This window comes from Melanotaenia boesemani, chromosome 11 (genome assembly GCF_017639745.1).
Source record: "Melanotaenia boesemani isolate fMelBoe1 chromosome 11, fMelBoe1.pri, whole genome shotgun sequence".
Lineage (NCBI taxonomy): Eukaryota > Metazoa > Chordata > Actinopteri > Atheriniformes > Melanotaeniidae > Melanotaenia > Melanotaenia boesemani.
Genome location: NC_055692.1, coordinates 25,950,723 through 25,964,203, shown reverse-complemented (window position 1 = coordinate 25,964,203; position 13,481 = coordinate 25,950,723). Strand labels below are relative to the sequence as shown.

The window sequence follows — 13,481 nt, the reverse complement described above, 5'->3', positions numbered from 1 at the left end:
CAGGTGATTGATCTTTACTCATACAGTTTTCCAAGGGGTAGCTATAATCCATTTGGATTACAGTTCCACAAGCCTGCTGTTTGGAGGCGAGTGTAAAAAGCCTTTGACATTAACATTCTGCATCAGCTGTGTTTGAATTCACAAGGGAATTATTGATATTGATTCAGGATAGACATTCATTTTCCAAAGTTCTCACCTTGAGAATGTTCATAACATGTTCTGATTTAAAATCCACCTCATGAGTTTAAGTAGACAAAAGGAGCAAGACTCTGAGCAATCCTCTTGTTTTAAAAGTGTTTCACATTTTAAAAAAGCTTGTCAGTCTGAGGACAAAGGCTTTGTGTAAATATGTCAAGAGGAAGAATGAATAGCATGACTGTGGCAGCAGATGGATGGGCTCCCTAGCAAGCAGAGACTCCCAACCCAGATGGTAAATAAGCCAGCAGTGTAAATTGTTTATCCACAAATGTCTAATAGCTCATTAATACAGTGGGCTGACAGGTAGAGAGGTACTTTTGATGATGTTAGCACTTGTAGATGCTTGGTGCGCTTCATAAATCCATCCTTGCGTCACTTCAGGGGAAGTAAAACAAAGGCTAGATTGCCTGTTGGAGTCTTTGAGTTTGTAAAAGCAAGTCATCTATAAGGTGAGTTGCAGAAAGGGAACAAAACATCCTCTTGACCACTGAAAGCGAAAAGGAAAAAATGCACAAATTTTTGGCATCCAGTAGAGTCAGAAAACATGCAGTTTGTGTTTCTGTTGCTGTTTTTCAGAGTTTGTTGGATGGTAGTGTCTTCCAAATCTCGTGACTCTGTAGGTGGAATGGTTTCAACTTATTTCCATGGCTGTGGGCAAAATAACGTGCATCTTGGGTGAGCTGAATTGTAGTGAGCCACAAGGTTCCTGAAGACAGACAGCAACATTAATCACAGGCTGGGGGTCTGATTACATGGCCCTGCCCTGCTTAAGTAAAGCTGTCCCTGGAGCGAAACATGGAGACGGCAGTGCTGGTTTGGCATCACACTGGTGGATGCTCAGCTCTCCTGTTGTGCTGTAACTCCATCATTCCCCTTCTCTGAACAAACTGTTCAGCATCAGCGCATGTTTAACATGAAAGTCTATCAGTTTGTTGTTAACTATTTCCAGCAAGAAGAAACATTCATTACGAAGGCTAATTTTTCCATCTTAAGCTAATTAAACCCAAACTTGAACCCTGAGCCCTAAAACATCCTTAGGTGGTGCTAGTTATCCTATTGACCTACAGAGACTTCATGTGATTTGTGTACACCTGCAGGCATGTGTTGAGGGCATCTCAAGTCTGAATGGATTAAAAAAAAAAACCATCAAATCTCATGCCCACATATGGTTGCGAGATTAAGATCTGAGTGAAACCTTTCTTGGGAAAAAAATAAAAGAAAAAAATCACACATTGTCTGTAATTCCTGTCATGTCTGGTGTACTTGATAGGAAAATAAGTGAAACATAAAACAGCAATTTCTTCACTTTTCTCATCATTTAGTATTTAGAAGTGAGTGACCATATGTGCAACAGTCAACAGTCTGTGCTAACAATGTTCATGCACATCTGCTGTTTGACCTAAAACTCTTCACGTGACAGTTCTTGGAAAAAATTGATCCTTCAAATCCCTCAGTGCATCGTTTGCCACTACATCTGGCTGAGAAGTCATCCATCCCTTTTTTTTTAATTGGTATATTTTATAGTTGTCGCATAACTCTGTGGCATCCATTCTAGTCAAATCTAGCATGCAGCTGTTTTAATTTCATGGACTAAGTCAATTAAAGATCAACCTTTAGTCTCTTTACAAAATTATCCTTCAGACAAGGGGGTGGGGGGTGTCTCTAGAAGACAGCTACTGCATTTTAAATTGCTCCTCTTTTGTTGGAAGTATAATTCCCTCAAAGTGGATAGTTTTTTGTGAGCCTCTCCGGTCACAAGACAGGAAATGGCCTTTTCTTTGGCCAGTGTTCAAGTCCTGTCTGATGTTTTCCCAGATGTCTGGGACGTGTTCAGATATTCACTGTGAGCTGACATTCGCACATCCCGTTGGGTCACACTCAGCAAAATGTCAGGGTTTTAATGGAAGTCTTTAATGTCAGATCTGGCAAATTTAACATCAAGTCTTATTCTTTGTAAAAGGGCTGCATGAAAGCACCTCAGAAGTAACAGGGAGCCCATTTTGTTAGCATAGTGTTCCCATTTTCAACTCATCAATCATAAAGTTTTAGAAGGCCAGAACAGCTGCAGAAAATAACTATATATTTATAGCTGAAGCAAACATGCATTGATTCTTTCTTTGATTTCATTCAAAGACAGAAGATAGCACTGAAGGCACTGAAGCATCAAAATTTCAGGTCATTGCACTGAAGGATCAATTGATACTTTCTCGAACATTAAATTGATATCGACTGGTATCGTCTCAACTCGCATGATTTGAAGAGACCTAATTGCTGGAAAATGAACCTACAAGATGTTATCATGCAGATATCAGAGGACTTGCCCCTTTGCTGGGGCATATGGTGTCATGAAATGCTTCTGATTTTCTAGCTCAGGGCTGTCAAGCAGAACTTCTGTGCACAAACCGTTTCTTGCTCTAGAACTGGCTTTAAAATGGTTGCTTTTTGGGCTTGGTTAACTTTTTTTTCTTTTTTTTTTTTGTCTTACAAGTATGTCCTTGTTTGGTCTGTTGCTGCTGTAATTAGTGTTCAATATTATTTTGAAACTACTTGGCCAAGTGGACCCTTGGGGTTCGAGAATGAAAGAAAAAGGTAGAGCCTTTTTAATGTGTAATGAAACTGGAACAAAAAAACTACAAAATTGAAACCTTGCACAATTTTCAGCACTGCGCCAGCACTTGGATTCTGCTTTTTAATTTTTTTTCTGCCTCTTTCCTTTCCCTGGGTTCTAGTTAAGAAAGATGTTCTGAAAACTGTAAGAAAGGTTGTAATCCAGTCATCTGTCAGAAAAATACTGCAGCTGAAGTAACAGTGTATGTCAAAAAAATACAAATGTGTTAAATCAGTATTTCTTGTAGGCTTAGAGCTGATATTATGTTTTCCTGGGAGCAAACCCAGGAGATTGTTAAATATGTTGCCGTCCCCTTACGTTCACATCCACCATATTTACCTTTAAATAGCTCAGATGTTGGTCAGTGCATACATGTAAATGTCTTCCCGTTCATATTTTGTATGCTTAGTGTCTTTTTGTAAGCAATACTACTTTGTTACTTCAGATTGCAGCAGCAGGGGACTTTTGTTTTAGTATCTGTCAAAGCAAATTATCATCTGAAAATACAAGCTCACTTGCTGCAAATGTGCATTGCTGTGTTCTTCATGAATTATTCAAACCACAATTTGGTTTTTCAAACCTTAAACAGATTAAGATGACAACAAAATAAGTGAAAGCTGGAGCAGGGGTCAAAGTGCTTGTCAGGTTTTCCACTTGTCAGTCATTTCATTAACACTCTGGCAGCACTTCAGAGTCATCAGGCAGCCCTCTGTTTCTCGATCAAAGGTTTCAGGCTATGGAGATGGGCCAGTGCTCAAAGAATTGACAGAGAATCACTCCATTCCTAATTATCCACAAGAACATGCACACAACAGGGTGGGGTGGGGGCATCTGTAGGCTCGATACTCATGGTGAAATTGAAGACTCTGTTCTGCTCTACCAGTTGCAACTGATCATGCAAAGCAGTGGGATCACTTTCCTGAAAAGAATAAACCCTGTTCTTTTCAGGCCAGCATGCTCTGTCAAGTTATTTACCAGAACATAAAGCTTAAGATATTGAGCTGTTGATCAGCTACCTCTGATGCAGCGAGGTGGAGATTTGGTTTTAAAACATGCATATTTATGTCAGAGCTGTTGATGTTAAGCACTCTAGTTAGGCAGACTTCTGTGTATATTTGCAGATGATCATCTTATTTTCTAGTATTTAAAAAATAAATGATGCCAAGTTTTTGCCAATGATGCAAAGACTTGCATTCTTGGAAAGCATTAAGGCCAGCGAAAAAACAAGAAATGTGTCTCAGATATTAAATTTTCCTAAAACTTAAATCCCAATGAATCCTGCTTTTTAGATAATTTCACAGCATTCAAAACATTATCTGGATTTTTATTTTTAAATTCTTTTCCATTTAAGTAATTACAATTTATTGTAAAAGCCATGATAGCTCAAAATAAATAAATTTAGTACATGGTACCCAAAATATATTTTCCCTTTTTTAGGAGAAGTAACCAAGGCATATTTGTGTATAAATAAGTAAGGATGCATGATATTGGATTTTTGGTCGTTATCCGATATGTCAATACTTTACAACTCATTTGACTGATAACCGATAACCCTTTCCTACTAAAAACAGTCGAGGATTATGTTCTCCCAGCGCCTGTTATTTCATCGGTTAATTATATCGGTGGAATGGACGATATTTTAATTTTAAAGCTGACATCGGTAATGGCCAATAATATATATTGTGCCTCTATAAATTTCTTTTTAACCCTTTTGCAACAGTTTTTATCAAAAGCACAAACCATGCAGCAGGTAAAACGATGCTCGAAACCTGCTGTCAGGTCTGTAGGTAAATGTTTTGTTTTTTTAAGCCTGTGCATCTCACCACAGTAGAATACAGCTTTTTTGATGTGGTTGAATTGTAAGCTACCAGTTTGGAATGAAAAAATTTAACAAGAATGTTTTATAAAGCATTAAGACATTACAGACACTTTATTTTCAAAGTCCTGGGCTTTAGTTTTTTGACATCCATTAAATTAGCAGTTAAAATAAATCATTCCACAGCAAATGGATCCATTTTTATTGGCAGAAAAAAATATAGTTAAAGCAATAAGTAGCAGTAAATCATTCTGCACAGATATGTAAATCTGTAAGAGTGATACTTAGTGTTGGTTGTTCACAGCTGCTTTATGCTGTATGAAAGGTTTGTCCTTCAGTTCATTAAGCCCCTGCAGCCATCTGAAGCAAGGACAGATATGTTAATAAAGCCACTGCTTCAGAGTCCGGAGCCAGAATAAACTGCCATTCTGAACGTCTGCTCTGTTTACCCTTAAATTGATCATCTTTTCAATAGACCAGTCCAAAAAAGCACCAAACTCATTATGTGGGTCAATTATACCAGTTATTTACCTGTCTTTTTGTTGTTGTTGTTGTCCATAGTATTTCTGACAATTATTTTTCCTTATTCCATGCACGTAAAATTCAATGACTGCACAAAGATCATTAAACCATAGTATATATTTTGTAATTTTTGTAACACTTAGTTTACAATATATTCAACTAGTCAAGTTTAGGTTTTATTGCCATACATTAGTTGTCATCTTTTCTTTTAATGGCTATAATAACTGTAAGTCTGATATATGCGTGTAGAGTTAGGGTTTTCATGATAGGCCATAATATTTTTCCAAAGTGGTATGAAGAGGGTCCTTCTTTCAATCTGCCATGTTGCATCCTCATGTTAACCCATTAGCCCAACACAGACAAGCCTAAAAGTGGCACTAAAGTGGGCCTTTTGCATTTTTAACCACAAAATAGTTCATTTGCTTGCAATATGCAAATTATGCCACCAGGTGCCACTAAATGCTACAATCTGAACCTGCTGAAAGGTTTTAGGGATCCCAAGAAGTATGAATATATTGTGTTTTTGGGGAAAAAAATCAAAGTAGTCAGCAAAGAAAGAGAGGAAAAAAATGCAGAATTATTGACATTTAGCCTCATCTTGACCTAAGGGGCTGCTGACTTTAAACTCTGGTGTAAATCTTGATAATTTCCTTCATATCCAATTAAAATTGAGCTTTTCTTTCCCAGGCTCCTTATCTATTGTGACAACCCCACAAAGAGGAGCTAATAGCAGCTCTCTATGAAAGACAGATTGCTGTAGGACTTCACATTTACCAAGTCACAGATAATGTAAGATGCAAGCTTTAGGTTGCGTCTTACAAGCAAAGTAGGAGGAGAAGACACGTTCTTTGACAGGGTGTACCACAATCTCCTTTCTTTGCATAAGGCGCCCATCAACAATCATTCGGCCAACAATACTTTCATGTCCAGCAAAGTCGTAAAGAGCATCATCTTGTGCTGTTGGCAACAAAGTCAATTGGTTTGCCTCACATGGTCAAGAGGACAAAAGCTGCTCTAATACCAATCCGATTGTCTTCTGTGAAGGCGATTGTATTGTTGTCAGCTTTGCCCTTCATGTAAACCCCCTGAAGAGACGAAAACAGGATTTGTTCTGAGCTTTTCTCTTGAGCTTTAGTGCTGAATGAGGACAACCACTTCAGTCAACAGTGCTGCAAATACTAAGACACTTAGCAGCCTCTGGTTGAAATCGCCAAACCCAGTAGTAAAAAGTCTAAAGAGAATATCAACTAATACCATTATTATTACTATTTTTAAGGCTTGAATCTTACTGAATGACCTTATTCCTGTCAGCCTCAACACAGTCTGTCTTCACCTCCCTCCATCTAAACAAATCATATTCCAGTGCTACAAATCACAGCGGCAGCATCAATCTATTTTTTTTCCTCTTTTTTTCATTTTCTCTTTGCATCCCAGTCCCATGAGGGTACAAACGTCTTTTAATTCTGATGAAAGACCCCCTGACTTGAATCACAGCAGAGTGCCTGCATTGTTCTTGTTATTTTTGACGCTTTAGTTTCTCATCATTAATACATTCTTCTTGTATCAGCATTGATACAAATGTGGGGTCAATTGTCTTCATTTTCAAAAGGTTTTACAATAGTACAATGACATGCAACAAGCCCCCCCCCACCCCTGTCGTATCCTTATTTCTGACACACTTGTGTTTTTCTGCCACTCTCAATTCAAACCAGCTTTTTATGTCTAACAAATACAAAGCAGTTTGCCACACTTGAGCACTTGTGGCCCTTTACTTTTGTCTTTCGTGTTCTTTTAACATTGAGTACTTGAAAAGGAAACTTCCTCCTGCCCCCGTCTAAATTCCTTATGTCCCTTTTTTGTTCTCCAAATTTACATTATTTTGCAGCACTGCTCGGTGTATCAGTGACATCTAGATGCCAAGATGACAGTTTGTCCAAGTTAATGTCCTTGTTTTCCCTTTTGTAGGTAATATCAATGACTGCTCCCTGCATTACTACTTCTTTCTCCTGGCGGGCATCCAAGGCATCACCTTGCTGGTCTTCCTTATTGTCTCTGTTAAGTACGACAAGCAGAGGGCCAGAGCAGGAAGCCAGCGGCAGAGACACACCTCTTCCTGACCTTAGCACACATCTCAGTAAGCCCCAGCACACCTGCCTTTTCTCCTGTCACATCGCTCAGTGCCCAAAGATCCTTTGGAAGAAGTACTTATTAATCATACTACAGCAGTGTGGGTTTCCTGTGATTATCTTGTCACAATTACACTTATTTATGTTTGTTTTTGCCTCTTAAGTGCAGATTCCTTTCTCTTAACAGTAACGGTTTTACATCAGTGGATGACTGTGCAGGTACTGACAGTATAGAGATTTATGCAGGAATCTTGGTTTAAATCACTGTTGCTGTGCTTCCCCTCCTGCTTTTTTTAATCCTGTTGCCTTTATTTGGTCATTTGCACTTAACTTGAGGAGTGGTGCCATAAAAACATGACACATTGGTATTTTCTAAACACCAAAAAAGCTTTTTCTTTTTGCTTTATTGTTTTACTTTGTCCTTTTAAATAAACATATATTTTATATCTAATCTCAACTCTTTACCCTTTCTCTTCCATCTCTTTTGTTAATCATTTTTGTGACTCCAGTATGATGAAGTATTTACAATTAAGACTTTCAGCTATAATGTGAAATTGGGGTAAAAAAAATTTTTTTACCTTGAATGTTATTTCATTCTTTTATTTACCCTTTTGTGCTTTGTGAGAATGTCACATTTACAGCATACAACAATAAATGGTGAACTGGTTTGAATTTTACTTTGCAGATTCCCAGAAAGTATTTCTGTTAAAGTTGCTGATAGATGTGGATTTGTATTGGAAGAGATTCCAAATGATCACACTTGATCCTTTTATACAAATTCTATATTTAAATCTCATATTGAGAAAAGAAACCCCCCTACATTTGTTTTCTACTGTTTGTGATAACAGTGCCATCCGAAAAGCCACACACAACCCCAAAATATAAGTCCATTTTAAATTCTCAGACTCTTGAATAGATTGACTCTTCCTGTTGAAAATGTTCTGACTCCTGTGTAGCTTCACTGTAACTTTTAATTTCTGGCCAAGCTGCAAAATTGCATGCCTTCATGACAACTCTTTAGAAGTTAAGCATTGCAGTAACTTAACTAGTGACCTGAAGAACAGTCCTGAAAATACTGCAGGCTGTAATGCTTGGATGATGGTAGGGAAAAAAAAAAGTTTTGACATGAAAATTAAAAATGCAATGCATGTCTCAACATCTTCTCTGTATTTAGAATTTTACAACAAAATAAACCACAACTCTCTTAGCGTTCACTCAGTGTTATCATGGCTTTGCAGCTTTGCCAGAAAAAAAAAAAGTCCTCCGGTTTTGTTGTATTTATAATACTGCGATGCATTTGTTTTAGCTCTCTACTGTAGAATAAGATTAAGTTTGTGTGTGCATGTTTGTATGTGTATTTCTTCAAACCTCAGATTAAGTAGAGCACAAGGTACTGAATTTTATTACAGGAAAACTCTCAGGCCTTTTGGAATAATGTCAGATGATAAACAGTAGCTCTCCAGGAAATTTTTAAACTGCCTTTGGGAGCTCAGAGGAGTGTTTATCATGTGGTGTCAGTAAAGCTACAGTTGCAGAGCATGAATACCCAGAATCTGACAGGTTAAAACTGCTAAGAGATGTTAGTTGTTTTCTTTTATTTGATTGGATAATGCTAAATGTCCATTACATATTTTTGTACATTTTATTTTTGTCCTCTCAAACATCTTAAAGATTTATTACATTTATTTGAAATCATATGTTTTAAACTTGGTTAAGAACTGGATTATTGTTTTGTGGTTCTATCTGTGCCCATTAAAGTGTACAGCACTGAGAATTGGCTTTGTTATTTCCAGCTAGCACTTAATACAATTAGACGTTTAACTACTATAATTTGCAAAGCTAACACAGTCATAAATTATAAATGGAAATAATACTTAACTTTTATTCTCATTTTGTGTATCTAAAAGTTTTAGATATTACTTGTGTAAACAAACATTATCTATCCATCCATCTATTTTCTGTACCCTGTCCCAGCAGCTGCTAGATAAGAGGCGGGTTACACCGTGGGCAGGTTGCCAGAAACAAACAGCTGAAATGAATATGAACCAGTATAAGAACATGTTCTAGCCCTGTGCTTTAAAGTGAGGCAGCATGGTGACATTGCTTTTAATCACAGTATATGCCTTTAAAGCCTGCTTTCATGATTAGGGTCATGGTTTGTTGGTTCTGAGGCAAACTCAAAGTACTTCAGAGTGCCTAAATTATTTATATAAAAGAAAAAAACACACCCTATGGCAAGCTGTAAGGAAAAAGATTGTTAATACAGAGGTGTAAAGCCTCATTTTGCATTCCCATTGGGGAAAGGCAGTATATTTCTTCTTAGTTTCATCAGACACAGATTGAAATCTGTGTCATCACAAATCATTTTTTGTAATTCGAAGACCTCCCAGCCGAAAGTTTCGGAGACAGCCTTTTCCTGTTTAATTTGGTCAGAGAGCCACACAGCCGTGGCTGGGCACACCGCTTGATGTTTGAAACCAACACCTCCAGGTCATAATTCTTCTGTGGCGGCTTGCTTCTTATATTGAAAGAAATTTCTGGCACATTGCAGCAGTTACACAGACAAAATTGCAAGGCAATAATAAGATATACAGCATTGGCACTGGGCTCTCCATATTTTAGGGTGATTTATGGGCTGGAATTAAGCAAACATCAGTTCCTTGGGGAACAAGCCTACTATTAACATTTATACTGCAGGCTTCTGTTTTATTTATTTATTTTTTTTAGTTTTTATTTAAAATTTTTTTTGTTCTGTGAGCCAAAGTAATGAATGGCCTTTAAAGTTCTTGAATATGAAATATCAGTATGAAAACCCTATTTTATATATATTGAGTTTTATGTGTGAAAGACAATGTTCTAGTATTACATATTTGTGAATGGACAAAGTGCATGAGCTTCTATGGCAGGCAGATGGAAAGAAGATGGATTGGTGTTCGTCTCAGGACTGGTGGACCATCAAAAAGCTCTCCACTCCAAGCATCTACTCTTCTAAAAGAGCGTTGCTGCCTGCCTGCCTGCGATTTAAAAAGGATTTTAATTGGATGAATGATTCCAAAAATATAACTTTTTAATCTTAAAAAAATAAATGTTGAATTTGGAAAATGCTGTATTAAAGTATGAGAACCTTGTGCCACCAGTGAGACTTTGTAGCAATAGTCTCATGGTTTGGGTTTTATTTATTTTTTGGCCAGGGCGGCTTGAACGATGGCTTACGAGAAACAGAAAATTCCTCATGCAGCAAGACAAAGGAACAAAGTACTTAAGTCATTCTGTTGAATAATGGTTAAAGAAATATGGTGAATGGCCTCATCTAAGTTACTCCCAAAATTTTGTGGCTGTATCTAAAATAAAAGCTTATCGGAGGAAACTCTACAAAGGTCAAAAGTTGTAACAGAAACAGAACATTTTTAATGTTTCACTGTTTTTTTTTTTTATCAGATTTCAGTGATAGGTTTTTCACTTTATGACCTATGTGGTAACTATCAACCAAAATGTTTTGTTTTTTTTTTAAATCTGGTTGTGTATGCCTCAAAATTCCTTAGTCAAGACCTTTGCGTGGCTGTATGTCAATGTCTTTTCAGGCTTCAGTGCCTAATGAACTCTACAGAATATTAAGCTGTCTTTAATTGTTTGACAGAGTCTTACCTGTGTAATGAACAGCTGCCAGATGCCCCCGAAGATGTTGCTCCAGTAATTAAAGGATTACAAGGTATCGTTGCATGTTAATTAAGATAAGCTAATGAAGACATAATGTGTAAGAAAACGGCTTAGCAGACAAGTCGGCCACCTACAAGACCTCATAATTTGCTCCTCCACTGGCCCATTAGGTTATCAGAGCTGTCTCTTTTAAGACCTTCCAAATGATACAAAAGATAAGTGGTTTAATTCTGAGCTGATATGTCTCCCACACATTCCTTGCTGACGATATAAGGTGCATGAATGATAACGTATGTAGAGCCTCTCAGTCTCCTGTTCCAGAAACGTGTTCTTGTCACTTGAAAGATTGTTTTCAGCAGGATTGAGCACAGCAGCCAGTTAAGGATGTTCGTTGAGAGAGATCATATGTGAAATAAGCAACATTAAACTGCTTTAACAGCATACATCAATCTGGATTCACAGTATCAGCCTTGGTTATTACATGCAGGTCCTGGGGTTTAGACAGCATCCTATTTGTACTGAATGAGACTTGACTTTCATAAAACAGTACAGATATCAAGACAAACCTTTCCTAGCCACACTGAGGAATCCAAGGTGTATCACAATAGCTCTCTGACCCTCTTTGGATGGCAGAAATAAGCCTGCCTGTGTAGCCTGATATACTGCTCCCCTGTGCATTTTTCACTAGTTCTCCTGGGCCACCATATCTGAAAGGCATGTTGGGGTTTCAAGTAATGCTGTTAAAAAGCTTAGCTGGTTACAGCAGTTATTAACCTCCTTTAGGATTTTGATTCATCACTTATTCTGTTTTTTACTGTGTGAGCTTCTGCAGATATTACTTTGTGCAAATCAAAATGTAGTTTTGCCAGATCCCCCACTGATTCTTAGAACTGAAAAAAAAAATGATCCACCAGCCTGCAAATATTCAGAAACTAAAATTAAAACCTCGCTGAAAATAAAATATAACCCCATGTTTTCTGTAATAAAACTCTTGTTAGAGTTCTGGTTTAAAACCAGTCAAAAACACTCTGCTCCACTAACATCTCCATCTTTTATCACATAAAGCAATTACAGAAAAAAAGCCCCTCTGTGTGTGAATTTTTGAGTGTGGCTTCCCACTGTTGTGCACTGGTCAGGCGGGATATTGTGTTTACACAACACTGAATTTGAACAACGGAATAGTGTGTTTTTCTGAGTTTTGTTGTTTAAAACCACTGTGAACTGACTTTAAAGTGAATTTGAGGAGGCAACATAAATCACGCAGCGAATAATTATTTGGAAATTGCAAATACAGACTGGGCACATTAAGACCACGGGGAGTACAGCCAACCATTAGTAAGAGTTTGTTGGTCTCACATCATCAATTTAATTAAAAATCCATTTAAGATGAAAGCCTGGGGAGAGTTTTTTTTTCCCTTTCATAGAAGTCAAGACTTCAAGGCCAACAAAACCGAGTCTATCATTCCGCAGTAATAAAAGTAAATGCCATTATTATACCTCCTGTGCCACATCCAAGCAGGTAAGAAGTGTAAAACTGGAGTGGGGGGGGGGGGGGGTGAAATTTGTGGATTATCAATGGGTTGTGTTGTATTATTCTTACCTGAGGAAGCTGAAGCCATTGATGATGGTCATGAAAAGAGTCTCAGAGGTGTTTAAATTGCTCACTGCACTGCAATCACCAGAAAAGCCACATATGCAGGAAACCCCCCCACAGGAGGACAGAGACTGAGTTTGTATTTATGCACAAGCATGACATAGCTATAAATTCAAGTTCATTTATTTTAACAACTTCACTTACACAACCATTAATTTCAGTTTCCGAGCCAACTATAACATCATCTGGCACAAAACCCCTGGTAAATGTCTAATTTCACATTTTGGAGCCTGTTTAGCAGGTTGCCAGCAATCGAGTAAACCAAGAAATGGAGCTACTTCTAATATTCTAACACTTGTAGTTATTCATCTTTTTAACTCCGTTTTCTGTAATCCTGTGCCATTTCTTGTCCTTGCTGAGGTTGCAGCAGGTCATTGTTGTCTTCAAAGAAGAAGAGAGGGGAATCATCTAATAAACCTATTAAGAGAAAAAGCCTTTAAAACTTCCACGCATGTGTCTGAGAGGGCTAATCTGAGCTAAAGTAAGTGGCACCCCTAATTACACCCAAGGCCTACTGCTTGCCATTTGCGTCCGATGTATTTCACCTCCCTTTTTCCAGGTAATATTAACAGTCTAATCCACTGTGCAGTAACACTTAATGTGAGCATTTTTCTGCTTGATGAAAATAATACACACTCACACGTAAGAAAACAACACACAATCAACCAGCCCCACTGGGAGAATAATAATGTTCACTGAGCAAAAGACAATTTCTCAGCCCAGTGCCTTTGTTTAGTAAGTTTTTAGAGATGATTATTATTTGTGTAATCATCTGAATAATAAAAGATCTGTTTCTCAAAAGAAAACATTCCCCACCTTTGTTGAAATTGTGCCTTTAGCATCCGTACACGCAGTGATAGATTGGAAGAATGGTACATTCCAGTTGGTTGATCATTTATG

General features: G+C 37.6%; 1 protein-coding gene across 1 annotated transcript in view; it reads left to right on the top strand.

The window, feature by feature from the left end:
• Positions 1-9,044, top strand: part of slc15a4 (solute carrier family 15 member 4) — a 32,870-nt gene extending 23,826 nt beyond the window's left edge. Inside the window, 1 exon segment of the mRNA XM_041998546.1 lies at positions 7,110-9,044. Within this exon segment, the coding sequence (XP_041854480.1) occupies positions 7,110-7,261 (152 nt within the window). The 3' untranslated portion in view covers positions 7,262-9,044.
• The last annotated feature ends 4,437 nt before the right edge of the window (positions 9,045-13,481 follow it).